This window comes from Neolamprologus multifasciatus, chromosome 3, assembly GCF_963576455.1.
Source record: "Neolamprologus multifasciatus chromosome 3, fNeoMul1.2, whole genome shotgun sequence".
NCBI classification, from domain to species: domain Eukaryota; kingdom Metazoa; phylum Chordata; class Actinopteri; order Cichliformes; family Cichlidae; genus Neolamprologus; species Neolamprologus multifasciatus.
The window spans coordinates 35,116,553-35,140,378 of NC_140441.1; the positions used below are offsets into that span (position 1 = coordinate 35,116,553).

The following is a 23,826-nucleotide window of genomic DNA, read 5'->3' on the forward strand; positions in this document are numbered from 1 at the left end:
CCCTGTTTTTCTGATGAGATCATGAGGGGGATTTGACATAAAGAGTGGGTGAGTGAACCACTCTATAAAACTGAGAGAGCCCTTGATGTAAGGAAGTTCACTTTCGGTTGTGCTCTGGTCTGTGTCTCTACAGCTTGATCGCCTCCTTTTTGTCTGTTTTTTTTTTTTTAGTTTTCTTGGTGTATTGAAAGTTGAAAGTTTCTTTCAGTGAACTATTCTGCATATTAATGTTCCATCTCCTGTGGAGTTTTTTTTTCTTTGCATGCTTAAAAAATGCTTGTAACATCTGGCTTGATTTTTTTTTTTTTTATTCAACAGCTGACCACTGACAGCAAATTTTCTGGTTTCTTTGCTCTGACATATTTACCAGCTGAAGGACTGGTGTAATCTCAAAACTTCAAAGAACAGAGAGGAAAAACTCAGAATCTGAAGCTGAAACACACTTTGGTTTTCTGTGGAGAAAGAGAAACCAGCATATTTACTGCTGCAAAGAGGACCAAAAAGAGCATCTCACTATGGATCTCTGAATTCCAGGAGAACTCGGGCTCTCGTCATGATAAGGTGATGAAGATTTTCTTTTTACTGATCAACAGAGTATATGTTAGGTCTGCATTATGGATGAACATAAATGCCATGAAACACTCCAAGCTGCAGCAGAAAGGAAGAATGATGTTTTACACTCAGCAGCAGAGCCAGAGACCAGAGCTGGATTCTTAAAATATTCACATAAAATTACACTGGATCCAAACACAGCACATAAAGAGCTCTTACTATCTGAAGGGAACCGAAAAGCAACATTAAAAGAAGGCGGACAGTTTTACTCTTGTCATCCAGAGAGATTTACTGAATATGAACAAGTGCTGAGCAAAGAGAGCCTGACTGGACGTTGTTACTGGGAGGTGGAGGGGAGAGGGGGAGCAGTTTATGTAGCGGTCGCATACAAGAATTTCAGCAGAACAGGAGGTTTATATCACTGTGGATTTGGACTAAATGAGAAATCTTGGGCATTACGTTGTGACACAGACAGTTATATATTTTACTACAACAAAGTCCAAACTGTCCTCTCAGGTCCTCGGTCCTCCAGAGTAGGAGTGTACCTGGATCACAGAGCAGGTATTCTGTCTTTCTACAGCGTCTCTGAAACCATGACTCTCCTCCACAGAGTCCAGACCACATTCACTCAGCCGCTCTATGCTGGACTTGGTCTTGTGTGTTATGGAGTCACTGCTGAGTTCATTCAAGTTGAGACTGAAACACTGGGTGGACCGAGCTTTTGCTGTTGTGGCCCCAAAATTAAGGAATAATTAGCCCTCCGTATTAGGCTGGCCCCAACACTTGAGATTGTTAAATCACTTGAAAAAACATACCTTTTTTCCAAGGCATTTGATTAGTAGTACCATTCAGTTTTTGGTCACTTTTAATCTTCTTTAGTTTGTTCATTTCATTTATTGTATATTTTATTTTATTCATTTTTACTATTTTTTATTTATTTATTTTATTGTTATTGTATTTTCTTTTTGTGTGTAATGATTGGTTTTCTAACTTTTATCACTGTTTTTCACTGGAAAGTACTTTGGTCAACCATGTTGTTTTTAAAGTGCTCTATAAATAAAGTTGGATTGAAGTAAAACCAATAGGTTTATCTTGAGCCCTGATTTTCAGAGTGTGCCTCAGGGAAATACAGCCCTCCTAAAACAAAAGAGTGCACAAAGGTATTAGTATGTGCAAACTCATTCGGGGTCGGAGTGGGTGGGCTGTCCCATCTTGCTTCCATCGCAAATAACGAAGTTCAAAAAGACTGAAAACAAACGTGCAATAAAGTCACAAATTTAAGAAATGCCTTAGGATTTTTTCCTCAATGTGGCCCTAAATCTCCTTTGTAGAGACACACACCAAACGTTTAGCGTTTACTGAATCAGGCACGTAGTACGGCCGAACGTCAACACGAAGGTCATCAAAACGAGCCCGACACAGACGTCTGTCATTTTTTTCCCCTGTCCACACGTTACTCCAGTAGGTGGCAGTAATACACCTGTAAGCTGGTTTGCCAACTGCCATCAAGCTCGGAAGAAGGAGAAGGAAGGAAGTGGAGGGCAAAGTGTGGCTGTTTGAGTGGAGCGGTGTGTGCAGACATGGCGGCTTTTTAACGAAGCGAACTGAAGTCGGAAGAGAGACACAAACCAAAGTATCGATCCCGTCACGTCAGTGTGGATCTGATCCCAACGTCGGTTTCACGTCATCGATGCTTGTATCGATCCGTCCAGCCTCAGCAGCGATGAGATCGTATCAGTATCTGAGAGAGTTCATCAGGCAGAGACTAACTGCTGTTTGTGAAGAAATCTTCTCAGAGGTTCAAAAAACCATCGTCCAGTATGAGGAGGAGATCAACCGTCAGCACAGACTGCTGGATATCAGCCGGAAACCCGACAGAAACTCACACATCATAGGTATGGACATGTTTTTAACTCTGTGCTGTTCAAGCTCAGATTCTTCAGTGTTTGGTTGATTGGTGATAAATCTGACAGGTTATCAGCTTCTCCAGGATTTCTCTAAGCTGATGTTAGCTGAGAGCAGGAAGCTGTTACTATGGTGATGAATTCAGAGGAGCAAACGGTGATAGTTCAAGAAGAGCACACACACTCTTAATGAGACAGGGTGAAAACTGTCTGCTGACTAACATTGATGAAGATGAGTGTCCACATCTACTGTTTATTACATTTATTGTTCATGAGAGCATCAAAGTGAACACACACATAAAAGGGACTGTTTGATTGGTTAGGGTCTAAACCAGGGGTGGGCAATTCCAGGCCCCGAGGGCCGGTGTCCCTGCAGGTTTTAGATGTGTCCTTGAACCAACACAGCTGATTTAAATGGCTAAAATAGCTCCTCAACATGAAGTCCTGTTCTCCAGAGGCCTGGTGTTACGACCCGTCTAGGGCCAGGCAATAACATGAGTGAGGCACTGGTTCCCCCCCAGACCCAAGCAACCACAAGAAACAAATCCGTTAGTTTCAATGTGATTTATTTACAATGTGAAAAAAAGGAACCAAAACGGGAGTGTCAACACTTCAGGGTGAGCCAAGGCCAAAATAAACGAAAATCTACACAAATCCTGCACCCCTGACCTTACCAAAATAAAGACAGAGTCTAACCTCCTTAACTAACTCAAAACAGGAGAAAACGGGTGATCAAAAGAAACGGCAGCTCACCCCTACCCACTCCACTTCCACAACTTTTAAGTGCACTGCAGCCAGCGGCTGCCAGAGGAATACTGCTGGGTCGTGAGGAGAAACGCGAGGACCTCTCCGGCTGTAGCTCTGCAGCCTCCTTTTAATGGGCGGGTCCTCCAGCTGGAACCAGTCACGTCAGGGCAGTGTGTCCACGCACCAATCGGAGCAGGGCCCTGGCACAGCTAAATTAACATAAAAAGATACAACACCTGAACAAAACAAACACATGGACATGCAAGTTCGTAACACTGGTAACAAACTAATCATATGATTCAGGTGTGTTGACCCAAGGTGAGATCTAAAACCTGCAGGGACACTGCAGGGATACACACTTTTCTATTCAGTTTAATTTAGTTTTAGTTAAACAGCACAAAAGCAGTTACCTTGAGGTAAAGAAACCTGCTGCAGAGCCAGGCTCAGGGAAGGGCAGCCATCTGCTTTGGCCTGTCGGGGGAGACCATTGTAAAATAGTTTTTTTTAAGTGTGTGTTTTTGTCATGACATTAGTGATTATTGTTCTTGTGTTTCTTCGTTCCTCAAGACCCCCTACAACAACACAACTGTAAGGAAGAGGAGGACCCAGAGCCTCCACAGATTAACAAGGAACAGGAGGAGCTCTGCAGCAGTCCGGAGGGAGAGCAGCTTGGACTGCTGGAGACCATCTGTGAACCTGATATAATGTCACACAGAATAGGTATGTAAAACTGTGATGGTCGTAATAAAGAATGAATTAGGCCTGCAGCTATTGATTGTTCTATCAAATAATGGATTAATTGGATAAGAAGTACTTCTGTCTCATTAATGTACAATAATAAATATTATAAAGAGAAAAAACACTTTCAGAGTGAACTGCTCATTGGTTTCCATTTATGTTTAACAGTGAACATTGTCTTTTTGTGCCATGTTAAAATGTAATTTTTTAAAGAAATCTTCTTAAATCCAAAAATAAATCCAGAATTTCAAGTACAGTAATGTTAAATACAATAAGGTATGCATGCAACCTCACATAAGGCATGAAAAATGAGCCTTTTCTCTGTTGGAAGGTTTTATCTCCTGAATATGGAAGATTTGGTTTGTGTTCAGATTTGTTTTTTTCATGTTTAAGTGTGCAAGGGAACGACTGAGTATGTATTGTAAGCCTTGCAGTGGGTGAAATGAAGAAGAGCGAGCATGTCAGCATTCTGAATTTTGTTCTGATCTTTGATGCAAAATTTTGTGCTGCCGAAAACGAGACGTTATGACAGGGCCTTTTACCGACATGCATGCTCAAGCTGTAATCACCATTAAGATCTTTACTAGGAAAATTATCAGGAGTCCTTCATCAAACCACTTGATCAACAAACTCTGACAGAAAAGCTTTGCACCTGCTCCATCCACCACTGTTTCTTTTACACAGAAGTTGTTTTAAAGTATGCAGATAAACTATTAACTTAGTGTTTAAATTATGCAACTTGCTGAAGCTGGCCTATTTTATACAGAAGCAGTTCTTGTAGCAAACAGGGGCGAGCCAAAAGGGGGGCATGGGGTGTACTAGATCATATTAATTTCAAGGCTAGCGTAACATTTTTCAGATTGAAGGTGAAATAACATAAAATATTATATTAATTAAATAAAAATTTCACAAGCCAATAAAAATGTTCAAGGGCCAGTAAACTCTGAGCCACAGTCTTGTTGAGGGTTGTCAGGTTGGACACTGAAGTATTATTATTATTAAATAAAATCTACACCATCAAAACGTCTTGTTCTCTTTTCAACAGCACAAAAACTGTCCTTTGATTAAAATCAGAAGGTCTTCCAAGAGGACAAAATACAAAAAAATTTATGCCATAGTTTAGATTACAGATATCTATATAAAATTTTTTTTTTTACTTTGATCTTTGACTGTACTTGAAATTAACCTAAATACTAAGAGAAAGATCATGTGTGTCCTGCATGAGGATAGCGATTTGTGTTGGTGTGTGGGGCTGTAGCCTGTAAGTTTATATAAATCCAAACGTGTTGTGTTTTCTTTTATTTTTCTTGGTTTAGCAGTTCGCGTTTTTGGTTTAAGGCACTCTCGAGCCAGGAGCCGGCTCCCTCCGCAGCTCCTGCACTGCAAACACTCCTCCTGTCAGTCTCACCCGTCACTATATATATGGAGAGAGTCATTAGTCAGCACACACACCTGTCCCCTCTGCCGCCCTGACGCCGCCTCAAGAGTTCACTGCACCACCCTTCCACTGCAGCAGGCCAGAGACCACACCCCTCCCATAGTAGCATACTGCATTACTTTAAAGAACGGTTATGAAATACCTTCAACATGCACACACATACAATTAATGTACATGTATGTAATGCCTTTGATATGCTGCTTAGAGATAGTCGGGACTCTCAAAGTGGAGCCAGTGAGAACCTGATAACAATAAGAGAACCATTATAAATTTGAATTGTTAAGTGATATTGAGAATGGAATTGGAATAACTAAATTGTCATCAAATCTGATCACTACTGAGGGGTCAGATCAGAAAATGTTTTCTCAGTGGCTTGTTTTTCTGCATTTGTCTCTTCAGACCTCCAACAGCAGCATGTTGGCGAGGAAGAGGAGGGTCTGGATGAGCAGCAGGTCTGTAACCAGGAGAGGAACTCCAGTCTGGACCAGGAGGACCCAGAGCCTCCACAGATTAAAGAGGAACAGGAGGAGCTCTGCAGCAGTCAGGAGGGAGAGCAGCTTGGACTGAAGCAGGAGGCTGATACTTTAGCAGACAACACTGCTGCTTCAGAGAGTCAAACTGAAGCAAAGGAAAAGTCTCTACAGTGTGACACTTGTGGGAAAACATTTAAGTATAAATGCTTACTGGCTGCACATTTGACAGTTCACACAGGAGAGAAACCGTTTCCTTGTAGCAAATGTGGCAAAAAATTCAGTCAGCTGACACGCTTGAAAAATCACATGAGAATTCACATATGTGAGAAGTCGTATCCTTGTAGCACCTGTGAGAAGAGATTCATTCGGAAGATACATTTAAAGAATCACATGAGAATTCACACAGGTGAGAAGTCGTATCCTTGTAGCACCTGTGGAAAAGAATTCAGTCAAAAATCAGCTCTAAAATCTCACGTAAGAGTTCACACAGGCGAGAAGCACCATTGTTGTAGCACCTGTGGGGAAAGTTTCATTTGGAATATGCAATTAATACGGCACAAGAGAATTCACACAGGTGAGAAGCCATATTTTTGTAGTACCTGTGAGAAGAGATTCATTCGGAAGATACAGTTAAAGGATCACATGAGAATTCACACTGGCGAGTGTCCGTACTCGTGTAACAGCTGTGGGGAAAAGTTTATTGACCTATCAACATTGAAAGCTCACGTGAGAATTCACACAGATGAGAAGTCGTATCCTTGTAGCACCTGTGGAAAAGAATTCAGTAAAAAATCAGCTCTAAAATCTCACGTAAGAGTTCACACTGGCGAGAAGCACCATTGTTGTAGCACCTGTGGGGAAAGTTTCATCTGGAATATGCAATTAATACGGCACAGGAGAATTCACACGGATTAACAGTTTCATGCTTAGAGAATATAGGCGGCTCCTCTGTGTCGGTAGAGCCGACACAGAGGAGCCGCCTTTTGCAGGAGTCTGCTCCTGTTGTGTAGGCTTGTTCAGTTCAGTTGTTTATTATCCAGGGATCGAGTTCTGTTATTGTTCTACTGAAGCCTCGTCTTTTTCTTTTTTAATCAAAGCAAGAGTAACCAAAGCTGAGTGTGTTCATTCAGGTTTTTAAGGCTCAGTTAAACATCTAGTTTTAGTTTTTATATATACTTGAATATTAGAGGTGGGAATCACCATACATCCCACGATACGATATTATCACAATACTTAACGCACGATACGATATTATTGCAATTTTTTAAAATATTTTGCGATATTCAGATTCTGTACATAAAGGTAAACTTTATCAATATTCATTTTATCTAATATCAAAGTCTCACACTCAGTCTTTCTCTCATTTCAGTTTTATTGTTGACAAACTGAACGGTTTGTATTACAGTCTAGTCCAACTTAACTGAATGCAACCATCTGGTACAATTATAGCTATTCTGAACTATGCAGTTTATGAAAACTATGCAGCCCATTCAGCAACTGAAGAATTTGAAAGTAAATTAAAACCAAATATAATTTTATATTAAATAAAAAAGTTTTAAACTTAATTAAAATAAAACATATCTTAAATTAAAATAAGTAAACTGTCATGTTTATTGCTGCCAAAAAAAAAAAGTTAAACACATTTGGACAGTGAAGGAATGTCAGGATTCTTGCTCAGAAAAAGGAGCTGATCAACATGCTCTGAAGTCAGAGCATGTTCCAGTCCACAAAAACTGTTTTTGTAACAAAATATCGATTTCTGCTGCCCCTGTATCGATACATTATTAGCAAACAAAATATCACGATACTACACAGTATCGATTTTTTCCCCCACCCCTATTGAATATATTGTCACACAGTGTAAGGATTTTCAGGCATGGTACTTGAACTTTGCTGATATTGTTGTTTTTTTTAATATAAAAAAATCCAGCTGTGTCTGCTAAATACAGAATAAACTATAAACTAAATAAAGATTCAAACTTCTTTTGACAGAGTTTCACTTTCAGGAGGAAAATGTTTTAATAGGGCACTTATTGTGAATTACAAAGTCTGTGGCACACCATTTGCAAGAAATCCAACAGCAAATATATTGTCTTCTGCCTGTTGTGGTAGCTGCTACTAGGAGTGTTTATTTGTTGGAGGGTGACATGTTATCAGAACGAGTGCATAATCAGCTCAAGCCTGTCTGTCTAGAACACTTCCCTTGTGGGCCAGTGGTGCAATGGACAATGACTGACTACGGATTTAAAAAATCCAGGTTCGACTTCTGGCTGCTTTAGTCTCTTTGCAGCCTCCCTATGAGGGCGAGAACACACTTTATGGACATGTAGATACTGGGTAAGGGAGAAATGCTGGTGCTATTAATCGTTTGGATTCAAATGAAAGTTAGAACAGCAGCTCTAATGTCTTGTGTGGATCTAACTGTATACTGAAAATATACATACATATACATATACAAAATATATATACAGACACAGTGTCACGTCAGTGCACTCATAGAATAAAAAAACAAGAGCTTCATTTCTTTGAATAATAATTTTGTTTATGTTGTTTCTCTTCTACTTCACGGAGAAATCAGTAGTTCTTTATTGGTCACAAAGATTTTTTTCTCACTTTGTACATTTGTGAAGAATGTGTCATTACTTCTACATTGATCTGTTTGTCTGCTGTTTTTGACTCGGCAAACACTGCAGGAAGTTTACTTTTCATTATTATAATCAATGAGTTCATTGTATTTAATGTGAACAAACTCAGGTTATTTTTTTAAAAAGGAAAAAGTCTTGTGTTCATTCCAGGATCTGACAATGTGAAACTAATCTGAGAGAATAAATGAAGCAGTTTTCCTCCTCGGTGCTTTTGCACTGATTTTAGTTTCTGTTGGCAGTGAGTTCATGAGCTCTGTGTGTCTGACTTGATTTCATATGCAAAAAAATGATTACACACAACTAAACCTGCAGAAAACATTAAAGTGAGACTGAAAGACAACTGTCACACAGAGCTGAGGGAGACACCTGGTGGACAAACACAGACATGACAACAAAAAACACTAAAGCGCAGAGGGATGACAAACAGCTGGAAATAACTCCAGGAAAGGATTGCTGTGCATCAGAAAAACACTCAGCACACACTAATATCTTGTTGGCTTAATTAAGGAAGTGAAACTGGCTGATAGAGTGAAGACACCAGGCTGTTTTTTAATAACTGGTTTGTTTTTCAATCTGAGCTCCAAAGGTTGAAAACACAAATCCTTTTTCATGATTTCCTGTCCTGTCGACATATCACTGAAACAAGCATCGAGGTGAACGGTGGCTTTAAACCTGGAAGAGAGGAGAACTAGGACAGAGCCAAGCTAACGACAAATAACAGGACACTTTCTCTCTCTTAAGAAAGACACAAATCATTTGTGTGGCATCTTATTTAATGCAGAACAGATAAATAGCCTGAAAATAGTTATTTCAAAAAAGCCTTGGCTGCATTTTTAGGTAAATAGCTGCATATAACTTTGTCTGCAAAACTTATGCATAGATTTTTAATATTTACAATTTATATTTGCGCTTCAAATTATGAAAATGATTCGTTAAACATGTTTGTGGTTGTTACAGTAAAAAATATCACTTTTTTCTACTCTGATTTTGTTTTTTTTGTCTGATTTAAGATCAATTGTGTTAATACAGTATGTCAAAATGAAAAAAATAACTGTAAATTCAAATAGGTTGTGCTGAAAAGAATGATACCAAACAAGGGAAGATAAACTGTTTTTAAAGGTGAAATGTAGAGGGAAAATCAAAAGTAGTCAAAAACGGCCAACTAGACCCTGGACCCCAGAGGGTTAACCCTTTAAGGCCTATCGGAGCAGGCACACTTTGTTTTGCATAACTATTTTTAAAACCTAGTAGAATTGCAACCACATAAGCTAGCAAAGGATGAAAATTATGTTTTCTATTCAAAGTAGGAAAAAAATGGAGACCAGGCAAAGTCAGAGCTGAAAACTTTTTCTTTTAACTTTTTTAAATTTTCACCTTGAAAGCAGAGCAGAGGCTTTTACTGAAATATTTTATGAGTTGACAGCACCATGTGCTACTTTCTCTCTGCTGATATGAGTAAATGGAGCTCACCCACCTGTCTGTTTTTCTATGTCTATAAGCAGCAGGTACACCACCTACTGAAACTGGGGTGAAGTGCACCAAAACCTTGGTTAGTCGTGATCACGTGACGTGGGTGTTTTGAACCACGCTTCAGAGTTGTGTTTGAAAACATCTGTGCTCCAGAAGCTTGACTCAATGTAGAAACGTATTTTTATAGCTTCCCATCTGCACTGATAACACATCTTCACTATGCTCCAGCTGCAAGAGTCAACTGTAGAGTCAAAGTGAATTCCCAAAGAAGGAAAGCTTATAACTCTCTCCAATCTCTTCAAATCTTCATCAGTGAGCCTCCACTGTTTTTTTGTGGTTCACTTGTCCAGCATATTTATTCACGTAAATTAATCATAACAAAATTTAAACCAAAACAAACCTTTCATTCTGAGCTTGCAAGGACCTCTCTCACCACTGACTGGTTAGTCAGTCCTACTTTTGCGCACTACTCCTGGCATCGTAGTGGGTAAAAATCAGAAACAAAGAAAAACTTCAGCTGAATAAGAGAACACTCTCATGCTGCATTCACACATTAGAGCAGGGGTGGGCAACTCCAGGCCTCGAGGTCCAGCTCCTGCAGCTGATTCAAATGGCTAAATTACCTCCTCAACATGTCTTGAAGTTCTCCAGAGATTTGGTAACAAACTAATCATGTGATTCAGGTGTGTTGACCCAGGTTGATATCTAAAACTTGCAGGACACCGGCCCTCGAGGCCGAAAAAACAATGAACAAACAAAACAGGAGCATACTGAACTTTAACCTTTATGAAATGTAAGATGAGTTTGGCTGATACAATTATAAGAATAAAGCAGGAAACCAAATAAACAACGTCTTGAAATACTGTGTTGAACATGAATCATCTTTTCACTCAGGTGTTGCAGTGATTTGACTTCTGGTCAGTATGAGTTCCACCAACACATTGCTATGACTCAGGGCTGTATCACATTTTCAAAGTATTAAACATTTAACCAGTGTGAATTTTCATGTGTTTCTTTAAGTTCATCCTCTGACTGAATCTTTTACCACAAGTGCTGCAAGGATATGGCCTTTCACCAGTGTGCACTCGTATGTGAGTTTTTAATGTTGATTTCTCATTGAATCTTTTCCCACAAGTGGTACAACAATGTGGCTTCTCTCCTGTGTGAATTCTTGTGTGAGTTTTCAAGTGTGCCAGCTGTTATCTGACTGTTTTGTTTAGCTAATGTGCCTTATGAACTGAAAAATATGGTACTACAAAAAAAAAAACAGAGACAAAAATGAGAAAACACCCACAAATGTTTCCAAAAATGTAGTGTTTTGTTTCTTTTTTTGTAATCAAACTGTTTATTAGAGGGGAAGTGTGTTTTAGGACACTCAAGCCTAACATTAGCTGGCATAAAGTTAGCTCAAAACCAGCCGTTATTGTTGTTTAGCAGGCTCCTTTTGTCAGCAGTCCAGAGACCAGAGGTTCACATGTCTGATCTCCTGAAAAATCAGTAATTGCAGCAATAGCTGAAATAAACAGGATGTTTCTGTCCATGTTCATGTGTTAGTGCTCTGACTTCAGTTCAGGAAATTAGGGTGTGAACAGTTAAAAACACGTCCATACCTATGATGTGTGAGTTTCTGTCGGGTTTCCGGCTGATATCCAGCAGTCTGTGATGACGGTTGATCTCCTCATGCTGGACGATGGTTTTTTGAACCTCTGAAAAGATTTCTTCACAAACAGCAGTTAGTCTCTCCTTGATGAACTCTCTCAGATACTGAACTGAACTCATTGCTGCTTCAGCTGAGGCTGGGTGGATCGATCCAAGCATCGATACAAGCATCAATAGAAGTGATACAGACGATGGTATCAGATCCACACTGATGTGACGGGATCGATACTTTAGTTTGTGTCTCTCCTCTAACTTCAGTCCACTTCATCAAACAGCAGCCATGTCTGTTCACACTGCTCCACTTGAACAGCCACACTTTGCCTCTCCACCTCCTTGCTTCTCATTCTTCTGAGCTTGATGGTAGTTGGCAAACCAGCTTACAGGTGTATTACTGCCACCTACTGGAGTAAAGTGTGGACAGGAGAATAGCAAGAAAAAAATTTAAAACTATATTCTTTCCATCAGCTTAAAATCTGAATGTATTCATAAAATAATCCCCGGTTTATCATAGAGTTTAAACATAGAGACCTGTTGGGAGTTTACCTATTTGGATTGCATGAGTTAATCCTCTGTGTCCTATTCTCATCCAAGTAAACAGTGTCTCTTCCTTTGGGTTCCTACCCTGCGTCATGTTCAAACATATATACTTTTAGATATGGTGAAGATGTCTTCCCATTTCAGCTGCGACCAAATATTCCAGCCAAATATTCTGCAAATAAATGTAGAATATTCCTTTACTACACCCACTCTAAAACCCAGAGAAGACACTGTTTACACTCTAAGATATGGGTTAGTCTCTGTTATCATTCTCTCCCAGGTCATCCCAAAATTTGATGTTAATACGATGGGTTTTTACAGGCTTTGCCAGTGCTACTATAACTGCCTGCTTTCAGACTGATGGGATTGTCCCTGTGCGATATGACCAAAATCTCATATCCCGATATAAGACAACTATCGTCCCGATAACAATATAAATCACAAAAATGTAACATTTTCTGTAAATTCTGTGAATCTTGGGCAGCTGAAGTGTTTCCAGCTGGGCGTCGTGTACCTGGAGTCAAGTGTTTAACCGATGTATTAAACCATACATTTTCAGACATAAGTTGTAACGGCCGCCGTTTTCTTTGTGAGTATTTATTACACGGCGTGCTGCGGGGAAAAGCCTGTTCTAATGTTTGAGTCTAATGTTTACTTTTTAGCACCTGACGACTCCTTTTTGCTTCTCATCCGTAAATACTCTGCATACTTTTTCACATGATTCATTTTATTTTGAAAAGTCTCAACAGGATCTTGAGCTTTATTGTGAAAGGTTTATGTGGAAAATAAACAAGCGGACATGCGAAGATTTTACTAGTGATGGGATTTCCGGCTCTTTTTAGAGAACCGGCTCTTTTGGCTCCCAACCGGCTCTTCAGGTTGTTTTGCACGAAAGGAATTACTAATGTAAAAAAAAAAAGTGGTTTTATTTATATATGTTTATATATAAATATATGCGGTGGCCCCTAGAGACAAAGCACGTACAAACTCCAAAACACATTTCTAGCGTTAACTGAACTTCCAAAACAGCTACCTAGATCACTTAAATTACACAATTGAAAGCATATGTGTATTGTTTGTGTATTTATACACAAGCACTCATATATATTCAAATAATTTAAAAAAAATGTTCATTTACCTGTTACTACCACACACCAAATCCAGTCTTGGTACTTCCTGGCTTGTGTAGCCACTAGATAATAATAGATAATAACACTGCGCCAAGCATTCTGGAGCACTTCTGTTTGGTTTTGTACGTGCTTCGGAGCTTGTACGTGCCGTAAATATACTTTAAATATACTTTTATTTATTCACTCCACATAAAATGTATTAAATAAATCATATAATACAAAAACCAACTATATATATTTAAACGTTTAACCATTTAAATTTTCAGCTTTTTCCTTTTAAACAAATTTAAAGTGAAACAACACAAAACGCTGCAAACCACAACACAATTAAATATAAATTAAAATATGAAAACAAAAAGAAGATGCATATTCTCTGTCATATGGGCCTGCATGAATAAACTTTCCACTAGGGCTGCAACGTTTTGTCTCTATAAACAATCACGCGGACTTTTAAAATTCGTGGATGCGTAAAATTCTGAAACCACGTAAATGTGTTTTTATAACTGCTACACACTACAGGAAGCTTTGGGGGCAGTGTCTGAAAAAAATTATTAACAATCAAATTTGTGATTAGTAACAGTCTGATTCTGTTTTATTCTGTTTTAACTGTATTAGGCACAGGCGTATAGATGAGTTTGTTCTGAAAAAAGGGCTGATGCACCTCTCAAATGGCTGAAGTCATGACAGAGAGCATGTTTAGTATGGTTATCAGCTGCAGCTGGAAACATCATGTAAAAGATAAGATTACTGATTACTAAGTTACGGAAATAATCGCTGACTAATCAAAGGGATATTGGCAGATTAGTCAACTGCTGATATAATCTTTAGTTGCAGACCTAACCTCCACCTCTCTCAGTCTCCCCATAATTCCTGATGGCTGTACACCCATATACAAGAAAATCCTACTGTGATTTCAACCATATTTTATAAAATATATCTCACGAAGCTTGTCCAACAAATTTGAGATGTTTGTTTATTTTTATTTACCACTGGCTACAAGGTTTCTTGGTTTGCACGTTAAAAAGGCAAATATCACGGAGATCCACCAGCCATGACTAAAAATGGGAGTTTCTCCCTTTAACGTTTCTTCCACTGTTTCACCACGTAGTCCTTTAACATTTCTCAGCTGATTTCACAATAATCATTTTCCTGTCTGTGCTGAGCTCTTTGTCCCTTCGATCATAAACAATATTAATTATTTCTTGCTCACAGTCAGAACATCTTCCTGTATCACCATCTTGCCAGTTTCCACCACATCTGTTGTTATTGTCTGTGCTCTCTGACTCGGGTTCAACCTGCTGCTTGGACACTTTCCCCACACTACACCTCCCTTACACTTATTTAATTCAGTCCTGTGTACCTTGATGAACCACATCCCTACAAGCGCTCATCAGAGATCCGTATCTCAGTATTTTAGCACTCTTCATCTCCCTACAGGCGTATTTATCGCTGTTGTAGCTGAATCTGGTTCCACTCACCGAACGACGACCGTCTGGAGACGACTTTATGATCACTTTAAATCCGTCCTCGTGTCTCGTTGTCAAGGTTACACTGCCCTCACTGTCCGTTTCCTCCACGTTACAGGTTTACTTTCGCTTTGGCTGTTTTTGCCTATTTTTCACCTTATTTCCGCTCTGTCATGAACATCTTCATCTCTCGCGCCATCTACTTCCTTTCATTACACTTCCTGATACGTCACTTTCTGCCCTCTCTGCTGTGGTTTGATCGAAAATGTGACGTCAATCAGGGGTAAAAGCGCAAAGGATTGTGGGTACGAGTGGCAAGCGGTACTAGCGCACGCAGGCTTTCACATGAAAACAGTCACACATCGATAAAAAGAAACACAAATAATGGCAAGAAGCTGTTGTATGATTAACTGCAATAGCTGGTCGCATGACAGCCACGGGAAGCCGACGGGTAAAGAGATCGTTTTTTATCGGATTACGTCGTGGAAGAGAAATTGTTTAAGCCATGTTTCCGAAGTAAGAAAAAAGACAAATAGATTGCGTTGGCCTGTACAGGAGATAAACAGCTGTCAAATCACCAAAGTAAACTGGACCTGGGCTTGTTGCAGGGATCTGAAGTTACTAAACATTTTGTGAGTGTACGCACTAAAACTTAGGACCATATAATAATAAATATGTGCGTGATGGAAGTTGGGCAGCACACTAACGTCCTTACTCCACTTTGTATGCTCGTATGGGTCTGACCCTTTCAATCCTTTGATTTTTTCCTCGTACTTTTTTTTTTGCCTTTTCGTCAAGTCTGTCTTTGTATGGACCTGACGAGTTCTCCGTTGTTTTGTACAGACCTGATTTCTCGATCAGATATATTTATTTATTTTTTATTATTTTGTTGTTTCAGCAACATTACATTTAAAAACTGTACTTTTGAGTTAATATATATATATATATATTTATAATTTTAATAAATGACAAATTAAAAAGGAATGAACATGTTTTTGTATCGAAAAAATATAGAAACGTGACTAGGGATGGGTACCGGTATCCGGTGCCATGATGGCACCGGTTCTGACATAAACGGTAGTAACCAGACCGAAAAGCAGCGCACATTTCGGTGCTTTATTTCGGTGCTTTTTTTTTCCTGAGATGTGACACACTTTGAATTCTAGCCAATCATTTTACGTTTCCGGGGATAGTAGGCGGGTCCAGGTACGTACGTTCTTTTAGAGCAGAGCTACAGATTAAAAATGCCCAAGGCGAAGCGGTCAAAAGTCTTGCTGTACTTCACAGCAAAAGATGCAAACTCAGCAGCCTGCAACAAGTGCTTTAAGGTGATACTGTGGAAAGGAGGTAACACCTGAAATCCGATGAAACACCTGGCGACGCATAGCGTTTTTTTTAAAAGCCGAAAAATGCGCCGTATTTGATAGCTTGCTGCGAGACCTCACACCGAGCGCATCTACTGCAGGTGTGGTGCCTGTTATCGGACGAAGAGTTAGCAACATCCCCCAAAAAGCTGAAGAGTAGAGTCCTGGCCCCTAGCCCTGCCAGTGTAGCAGAAATGATGAGGATGATGATGGCAGCAGCAGCAGCCGTTCTTCTCTGCGTGAGTAGCTTAATGTTGTTCGTGTATAATTTACGTAGAGTAGGCTAACCACGTTATTACATTAATGCATGTAAGGTGAACTAGCAAACATCATCATAGCTACATGCGGCTGTCTTCTTGTTTGATGGCAGATACTCCCTTCACCCTGGCCAAAAAGGCAAAAATGACCAAATAAAAAGTGGGAAACAGTTAAACATGAGAGGTTTTTGGATAAAGTTTTTGTTTTTTCCATTGTTAAAGCACTGCTTCCAGCCAAGAGTGATACCATATATGCCCTATAGCTGCAGAAAAGGCTAACATTGTTATCTTTTTACAAAAAAAACAGCTGAACATGAGAGGTTTTTGGACCAATTTTGTGTTCTCCATTCTTTAAGCACCGGTTCGAGCACCGTTTAAGCACCGGCACCGTTTCAAAAGTACCGGTTTGGCACCGGTATCAGATAAAACCTAAACGATACCCATCCCTAAACGTGACACCAAAGTATCGAACCGAACCGAACCGTGAATTTTGTGTATCGTTGCACCCCTAATATATATATAATGTTTTTAAATAATAATATTTAAAAATATTTCTTAACGTCATTATGTGGCCCGCAAGTAAGGGTGACATAGGCCACGAGATTGACACACATGCATTAAAGCAGAACCCTCTGTTATGCTGCTTACATAGAGATTATATTAGAGATTACACCTCAGGGAAATAAACACTCAAAAGATTTTGAATAAAATCTTTATTTGAACCATAATTCAATTCGATTTTGATTTATAGAGCGCCAAATCACAACAACAATCACAACTGCAAGGTAGACCCTGCAATAATACTTTAAGAACACATAATAAATCAAATAACTAAACAATGAACCAACAGGCCACGAGCATGCAGCATGTTAACCTTCATGAAATGTAAGACCAGAGTTTGCCTGATACAATTATAGGGATGAGGGGAAAAAGGCCTAATAAACAATGGTGAGAGTTCTTCACTATTCTGCACAGAAAATACTGACTTTAAAATGGATCATCTTTTCATTCAAGCATTGCAGCGATTAATTTCTGCTCAGTGTGAGCTCACACACAGTTGTCCCACATTTTGAAAGTCTGAAAGTTTAATGTGTGTGAATTCTCATGTGCTTCTTTAAGCTGGTCCTCTGAATGAATATTTTCCCACAAATGTTGCAACCATGCGGTTTGTCACCTGTGTGAATTCGTACATGACGGGCCATATCCGATTTCTGACTGAATCTTTTCCCACATGTGCTACAAGGATACGGTTTCTCGCCTGTATGAAATCTCATGTGTTTTATCACTCCCGAGATGTCAGAAAATCTTCTTCCACAGATACTACAACAACGTGGCTTCTCACCTGTGTGAATTCTTATATGTGTTCTCAATGATGATTTCTCAGTAAACTGTTTTCCACAAGTACTACAGGAATACGGCTTCTCACCGGTGTGAACTCTTATATGAGTTTTCAATGTTGAGTTCAGACGGAATTCTCTCCCACAAGTGCCACATGAATACGGCTTCTCGCCTGTGTGTGTTCTTACATGACGTTCCAAATCTGATTTGGAAATGAATGTTTTCCCACAGGTGATACAAGCATATGGCCTCTCACCAGTGTGAAGTCTTGTGTGGGTTTTCAATGTTGAGTTCAGACTGAAACTCTTCCCACACGTGCTGCAAGAATATGGTTTCTCCCCTGTGTGAATTCGCAGATGTGTCGTCAGGTGGTTTTTTTTGCGAAAGGTTTTTCCACAGGTGTCACACTTTAAAGACTTTTTTATTATGTCAGTTTTACTTTGACTCCCTGACACAGCAGTGTTGTCTGCTCTCTTATTGTAACTTCTCTTTCTGTAATGTCTCTTCTCCTTTAGCTCTGCATTTTTAGTAGATATTGAGTCCACATGCTGGCTTTCTTCCTGATCCCGGCTCTCTTCTTCAGGTGAGCTGTGAAAAAGGAGCTGCTTACTGTTTGGTTCTGGTTCACTGTAGTCACTTTTCTCATAAGTCGGAGTCACCATCAATGAAGTATCAGCCTCCTGCTTCAGTCCAAGCTGCTCTCCCTCCTGACTGCTGCAGAGTTCCTCCTGTTCCTCTTTAATCTGTGGAAGCTCTGGGTCCTCCCGGCCCAGACTGTAGTTCCTCTCCTCGTCCTTAAAGACATGCTGCTGGTGGAGGTCTGGAGAGACAAATGAAGAAAAGAAAAGACAACATATGTGAAATATGAATTACCGTCAATGTAGACAGCAACAGATATGGGATTTTTGAGGATTTATCACAGTTAATTGTTGTATTATCAGAAACAGACTGGATGTAATTTCCAACTTGACCTCATTCAGCTGCAGACTGATATCAGACTGACTCAGACTTATGACACTATTTACGGGAGGTTTTAGTGACAGTGTTGGTGTGCTCATTTTGCAGAACAAAATTCATTTAGCGTTGACTTATTGAATAAAACAAGCTGACAAAATTTAACTCCAAGGGCCATAATTTGCAGCTGAAAAAAGATGACAAATCACTCAGTATACTCAGTATATTGCCAAATGCTAAATATCACTATATCAAATCATGAGTGTCGTATTGTGATAGTATCATATTTTGGGGTGTCTGGTGATTCCCAAATCCCACCATTTTTTACTCTGAAAAAAGTTGGATGTTAATTTGATGTCTTCATTGACAGAAGACCAAAGCCACTTAGAAACTAGATTATTTGCCTCGGTTTCATTAGTCAATGATGTTAGCAATTGCTAGTAAATAACAGTTAGCTCATGTGGTCCATGAGGTCAGCAGTGCTTTACTCACACTATACACACTGCAGGTAGAGCTTCCACTACTGCCCGGGCCACTTTCTGCTTGGCCTATTGGTACCTATCAACTGCTTCCGAAGTCCCACAGGTTAACAATGCCCGACAGGACTCCTTCTATAGCTTGGTGGCTCCCTTCACCTCTGGTGTCCACCATTTGGTTCGGGGGTTACCACAACAACACGCACCTTGTGCCTTGTGGCCACAGCTCAGTGCAGTGGCTTCAGCAATGGAGGTACTGCACATGATCCATTTGGACTCAATGTCCTCAGTCTCCCTCAGAATACTGTTGAAGCTCTGCTGGACGTGTGCGTTGAAGATCTCGCGGACCAGGGCCTCTATCAGGAATTCCCAGCGCACCCTCACTATACGTTTAGGTGTGCCAAGTTTGTCCAACATCCCCCGCCACCTGATCCAACTGACCACCAGGTGGTGATCAGTTGACAACCCAGCCCCTCTCTTCTTGTCTCCAGAACATATGACCTTAGGTCTGGTTATACGATAATAAAATCGATTATCGACCTGTGGCCTAAGGTGTCCTGGTGCCACGTACCATTATAGACACCCTTATTCTTGAACATGGTGTTCATTATGGACACTTCATGTATCTCATAAGCAACACACTTTAGTTGTTTATACAAAGCGTAAAGGTAAAAAACATTGATGGATGAGCAGAAGAAGATGAATGGATGCATGAATGGATGTAGAAAAAGATGCATTCATGCTGCTTATTGCAGTTTGACCTTTAATTCCTGTGCTTCTAAAACTAAATGTAACTTTGAGCTCTGGTTAGGATCCTACATTAGTCATATTCATTGTTATTAAGTCCATCACAGTTTTACATACCTACTCTTTGCAACTTTATCACAGGTTTCCAGATGGTCTTTAGCAGTCTGAGTCGCTCTTCCCCAGTCCAGACGATAATGCCTTCAGCCTCCTGCTTCAGTCCAAGCTGCTCTCCCTCCTGACTGCTGCAGAGCTCCTCCTGTTCCTCTTTAATCTGTGGAGGCTCTGAGTCCTCCTGGTCCAGACTGGAGTTCCTCTCCTGGTTACAGACCTGCTGCTCATACAGACCCTCCTCTTCCTCATGTTGGAGGTCTTGTGGAACAAAGAACCACTAAAGTGTTATTAATCTTATAATATAAAAACACACAAAAACTGTTTACCATGGGTCCTACAAGGACAGAGTTTCTCACCTGTGTGAACTCTCTGGTGTTTAGTAAAGTTATATTTTTTGCGAAAAGTTTTTCCACAGACGTCACATTGAAAAGATTTTCCCCTTGTTCCAGTTTGACTCTGACTCATTGACACAGCAGTGTTGTCTACTCTCTTATTGCAACTTCTCTTTCTGTAACGTCTCCTGTTCTTCAGCTCTGCATTTCTAGTTGATCCTGAGTCCACATGCTGGCTTTCTTCACTTTCCTCATAAGCAGGCGTCACCATGAAGGTATCAGTCTCCTGTTTCAGTCCAAGCTGCTCTCCTTCCTGACTGCTGCAGAGCTCCTCCTGTTCCTCTTTAATCTGTGGAGGCTCTGGGTCCTCCTGGTCCACACTGGAGTTCATCTCCTGCTGCTCATCCAGACCATCCTCCTCCTCACAGTCATTTTGTTGTGGGAGGTCTTGAGGAACAAATAAAAAGAAGGAAATGGTCATTACTGTGATTACACAAAACTATTTTTACAAAAGCATGTGTTAAAACCTGAAAAAAGTTTTAGGTATTGGAGAGACGGCAACCACAGACTGCAATATGAGTGGTGTGCAGTGAGGTGTTGATCGTGTCAAATAAAATATATGAATATACAATGCTTTCATCAGCTGAGGTGCTCCCTGGTGGCACGCTCAGGTGCCATGAGATACTGCAGTAGTTTGGGGTATAATTTAAAGGTATCAATGATGCAGAAATTTTCAGGTATTGATGATGCAGAAAATACATGAATTTTTTTCCATATTTGAAATAATCAAGTTCAAAGTTTCAGATCTTAAATGTGCAATTCTCAAACACAAGCAGCAACAACAAACCTGATCAGACACTTAAACATGAAAAAATAAAACAATGCTAACAAAAGAAAAGTGGCTAAAGCTAAAGTTTCCAGAGCTCAGAGCCAACCATTGGCTAGCAGCCTCAGTGTAAGCAAAGCCTCAAAACAGGAGTGAAATTATAGAAACAAGGGAAAAGAGAAAAGGCTGGATGTTGGATTTATAAGCATACTGGTAATGACACCAGCATGTACCTGACATTTGTTTGTTCTGTAAATGTGCTACACCTACTTTTGTTTGCTAAGGAAGAATATGTCAGGTAAAGGTGGGTATACAGAAACTCATTTTCAGTTCATTATTTGTAACCTTTTCCAAAATTACAATTGTGGACTTTAAAAGTTTACTTTTGTTTGTAAATGCTGTCAATTAAAGCTCTTAGAAAGAAATTCAAATTCACTTGGAAATCAGAACGGGCCAAAGTAATCAATGCACGTGTACCACAAGTTTATAGACTATATAGGCTGTAGAAACACAGACACACAGAAGACATTACAAAATTTAACCAAGCCTATTATTAGACAACACTACAGTAATGAAAGCAGTATTATTGTGATTATGTACACAAACTTGTATCTTTGCAGTTTTTAATTTTTTTGCATTTTGCTTTTTTTTTAGTCATTTATCTTTTAGCTGAACCACTTCATTCAAGACTTAAAACTCTTTCTAAGGATTTTTCTGAAATGTCAGTGAAGAAAATGAATGGAAAATCATTTTCTTCACTTAAAGTGAGTCCTTAAAAAGACTCACTGCCATTGTTGCTTTTGTCAGCTTATGTTAAGAAAGCCTTTCTATTGAAACTATCATTTGGATTATTAAACAAATATACGAGTTGTGTTGGGGCTCACTTGAATGGCACGCAGATATTTTTTGTTTTTCTTAAACAGATTGTACTTATATAGTGCTTTTCTAGAACAGGTTTTATTCACTCATACACACACATTAATTTCTAAACCTAAACACTTCCTGAAATTCACACATTCACAATACAATGGATGCATCAGGGACAGCCCAGGATTCAGCACCATGGCCAAGGATACCACATGCAGACTAGGGGAGCCGGGAATTAAACCACAAACCTTCCAGCTATGAGACAACAAGCTCTACAAGTGAAACCACAGTGGAAACAGAATATTCACTGCTTACTGCATTTCAGCTTATGTTACATGTGCACAACAACAAAACAAGCAAGTGTTACCCGTCTTCTTCAAATGGCCTATTAGTAACAAGGTAGCTGCTTCAACAACCCCCAAGACAGCAAAATATCATGTGTTTCATATGCATCATATGCTTTCTGATATGGCACAGTGTAATTCCTGACCATCTTTAATGCTCTCAAAGCAAACACTGCAGTAGAGCTCTTTCTCTATCTCAGCATGTAGTCATCACCTCTCACCTTTACCCAGCTTCAGCAGCTCTTTCCCAGTTCTATGGTACTGATCATCAGTTTATCCCTCTGTAGTACTTACTCCTTACTATCCCTGCACTTCCTGATTCACTAGCTGTGCCCCATCTGTTCTTCCTCTGTCATTCTCTGCATTCATCAGCTCCTCATTCTTTTAATATTCTCATCACACTCTTTACTTATTTGTATTTCCATCTCTATCCTGACCCACCCTATCTTGTTGCACACCCCTTCCAGCTCGATCTCTCTGTTTAACCAGTCGATAAAAATTATTTTCTCTGCTAGCTTTTGCTGCAGATGTAAAGACATTAATTACAGCATTATTTGTAATGTGGACAGCTTTTGTTCTGCTTTGGAGAGTCACTGTGTGTGTTCACTTGAGGCTCTCATGGAGAATAAATGGAATAAACAGTTGGTGTGTAAGAGTGTGTGTGCTCACTATCACCGTTTGCTCCTCTGAATTCATCACCAAAGTAACAGCTTTCTGCTCTCAGCTAACATCAGCTTAGAGAAATCCCGGAGACGCTGATAATCTTTCAGATTTATCACCAATCAATCAAACATCGAAGAATCTGAGTTTAAAGAGAACAGATTTAAAAACATGTCCATACCTATGATGTGTGAGTTTCTGTCGGGTTTCCGGTTGATCTCCTCCTCACACTGGACCATCCTCTTCTTGATGCTTTGATCGGTACCTGCGTGTTTTGTCTGTCCGTTGGTCCTGATTCATCACACATCAGCCATGTTTCTGTAGCCAACACTTCGCTCCTCCCCATAGTCCCCTGCTCTGCTGTAATTCGCTGTCGTGTGGTCACGTGACTCAGCAAACGCACGCAGATTCGTTGAACTGTAAGAGTTGAAGATTTGTGTCATCTCCGGTTACACGACTGCACCTGTGTTTATTTATTTATTTTTCATGGATCCCCTTCTTTCTATAAATGAAGCCAAGTATTTTTCTCCTCAGTGTTAGTGGGATAACCGTACATGTACACTTATTCTAAATTTGTCTCACATTCCTACATGTATCCTAGATTATTTTATACAGTCCAATGATGTACACTTACTGATGTCTGAATGACAGTAAAGTGGCTGTTCTATTCTATTCTATTCTATTCTATTCTATTCTAATCTATATAAATCTACATAAATCAAGTGTTTATATGTGATTATAAATATAAACACAATTTTATACTCCAATGTGGTAAACTTGGAGTATAAAAT

The 23,826-nt window shown here is 39.7% G+C and overlaps 3 protein-coding genes across 6 annotated transcripts; 2 read left to right on the plus strand and 1 right to left on the minus strand.

Annotated features, from left to right (window-relative positions):
- Positions 1–403: 403 nt before the first annotated feature.
- LOC146522800 (tripartite motif-containing protein 16-like protein) lies at positions 404–1,404 on the plus strand. Its single transcript, XM_085153377.1, has one exon. The coding sequence runs from the start codon at positions 615–617 to the stop codon at positions 1,302–1,304; it is 690 nt and encodes a 229-aa protein (XP_085009503.1). The 5' UTR covers positions 404–614; the 3' UTR covers positions 1,305–1,404.
- A 682-nt stretch (positions 1,405–2,086) lies between these two features.
- LOC146522801 (uncharacterized) lies at positions 2,087–8,698 on the plus strand. Of its 3 annotated transcripts, XM_085153228.1 has the most exons (4): positions 2,091–2,447; positions 3,771–3,923; positions 5,779–6,174; positions 6,259–8,698. In XM_085153228.1, the coding sequence occupies exons 1-4, from the start codon at positions 2,243–2,245 to the stop codon at positions 6,765–6,767; spliced, it is 1,263 nt and encodes a 420-aa protein (XP_085009354.1). In that variant the 5' UTR covers positions 2,091–2,242; the 3' UTR covers positions 6,768–8,698. The 3 variants fall into 3 exon arrangements, with proteins under 3 accessions (XP_085009359.1, XP_085009352.1, XP_085009354.1); XM_085153226.1 differs by having other exon boundaries at positions 2,089–2,447; positions 5,779–8,698; XM_085153233.1 differs by lacking the exon at positions 3,771–3,923 and having other exon boundaries at positions 2,087–2,447; positions 5,779–8,698.
- An 8,380-nt stretch (positions 8,699–17,078) lies between these two features.
- On the minus strand, positions 17,079–23,396 carry LOC146522802 (uncharacterized). Of its 2 annotated transcripts, none has more exons than XM_085153009.1 (4): positions 23,217–23,396; positions 20,363–20,785; positions 20,013–20,264; positions 17,079–18,538 (listed from the first exon to the last, which is right to left on the minus strand). In XM_085153009.1, exons 1-4 carry the CDS (start codon positions 23,272–23,274, stop codon positions 17,466–17,468), a joined length of 1,806 nt encoding a protein of 601 aa, XP_085009135.1. In that variant the 5' UTR covers positions 23,275–23,396; the 3' UTR covers positions 17,079–17,465. The 2 variants fall into 2 exon arrangements, with proteins under 2 accessions (XP_085009135.1, XP_085009146.1); XM_085153020.1 differs by having other exon boundaries at positions 18,284–18,538; positions 20,017–20,264; positions 23,217–23,394.
- Positions 23,397–23,826: the final 430 nt, after the last annotated feature.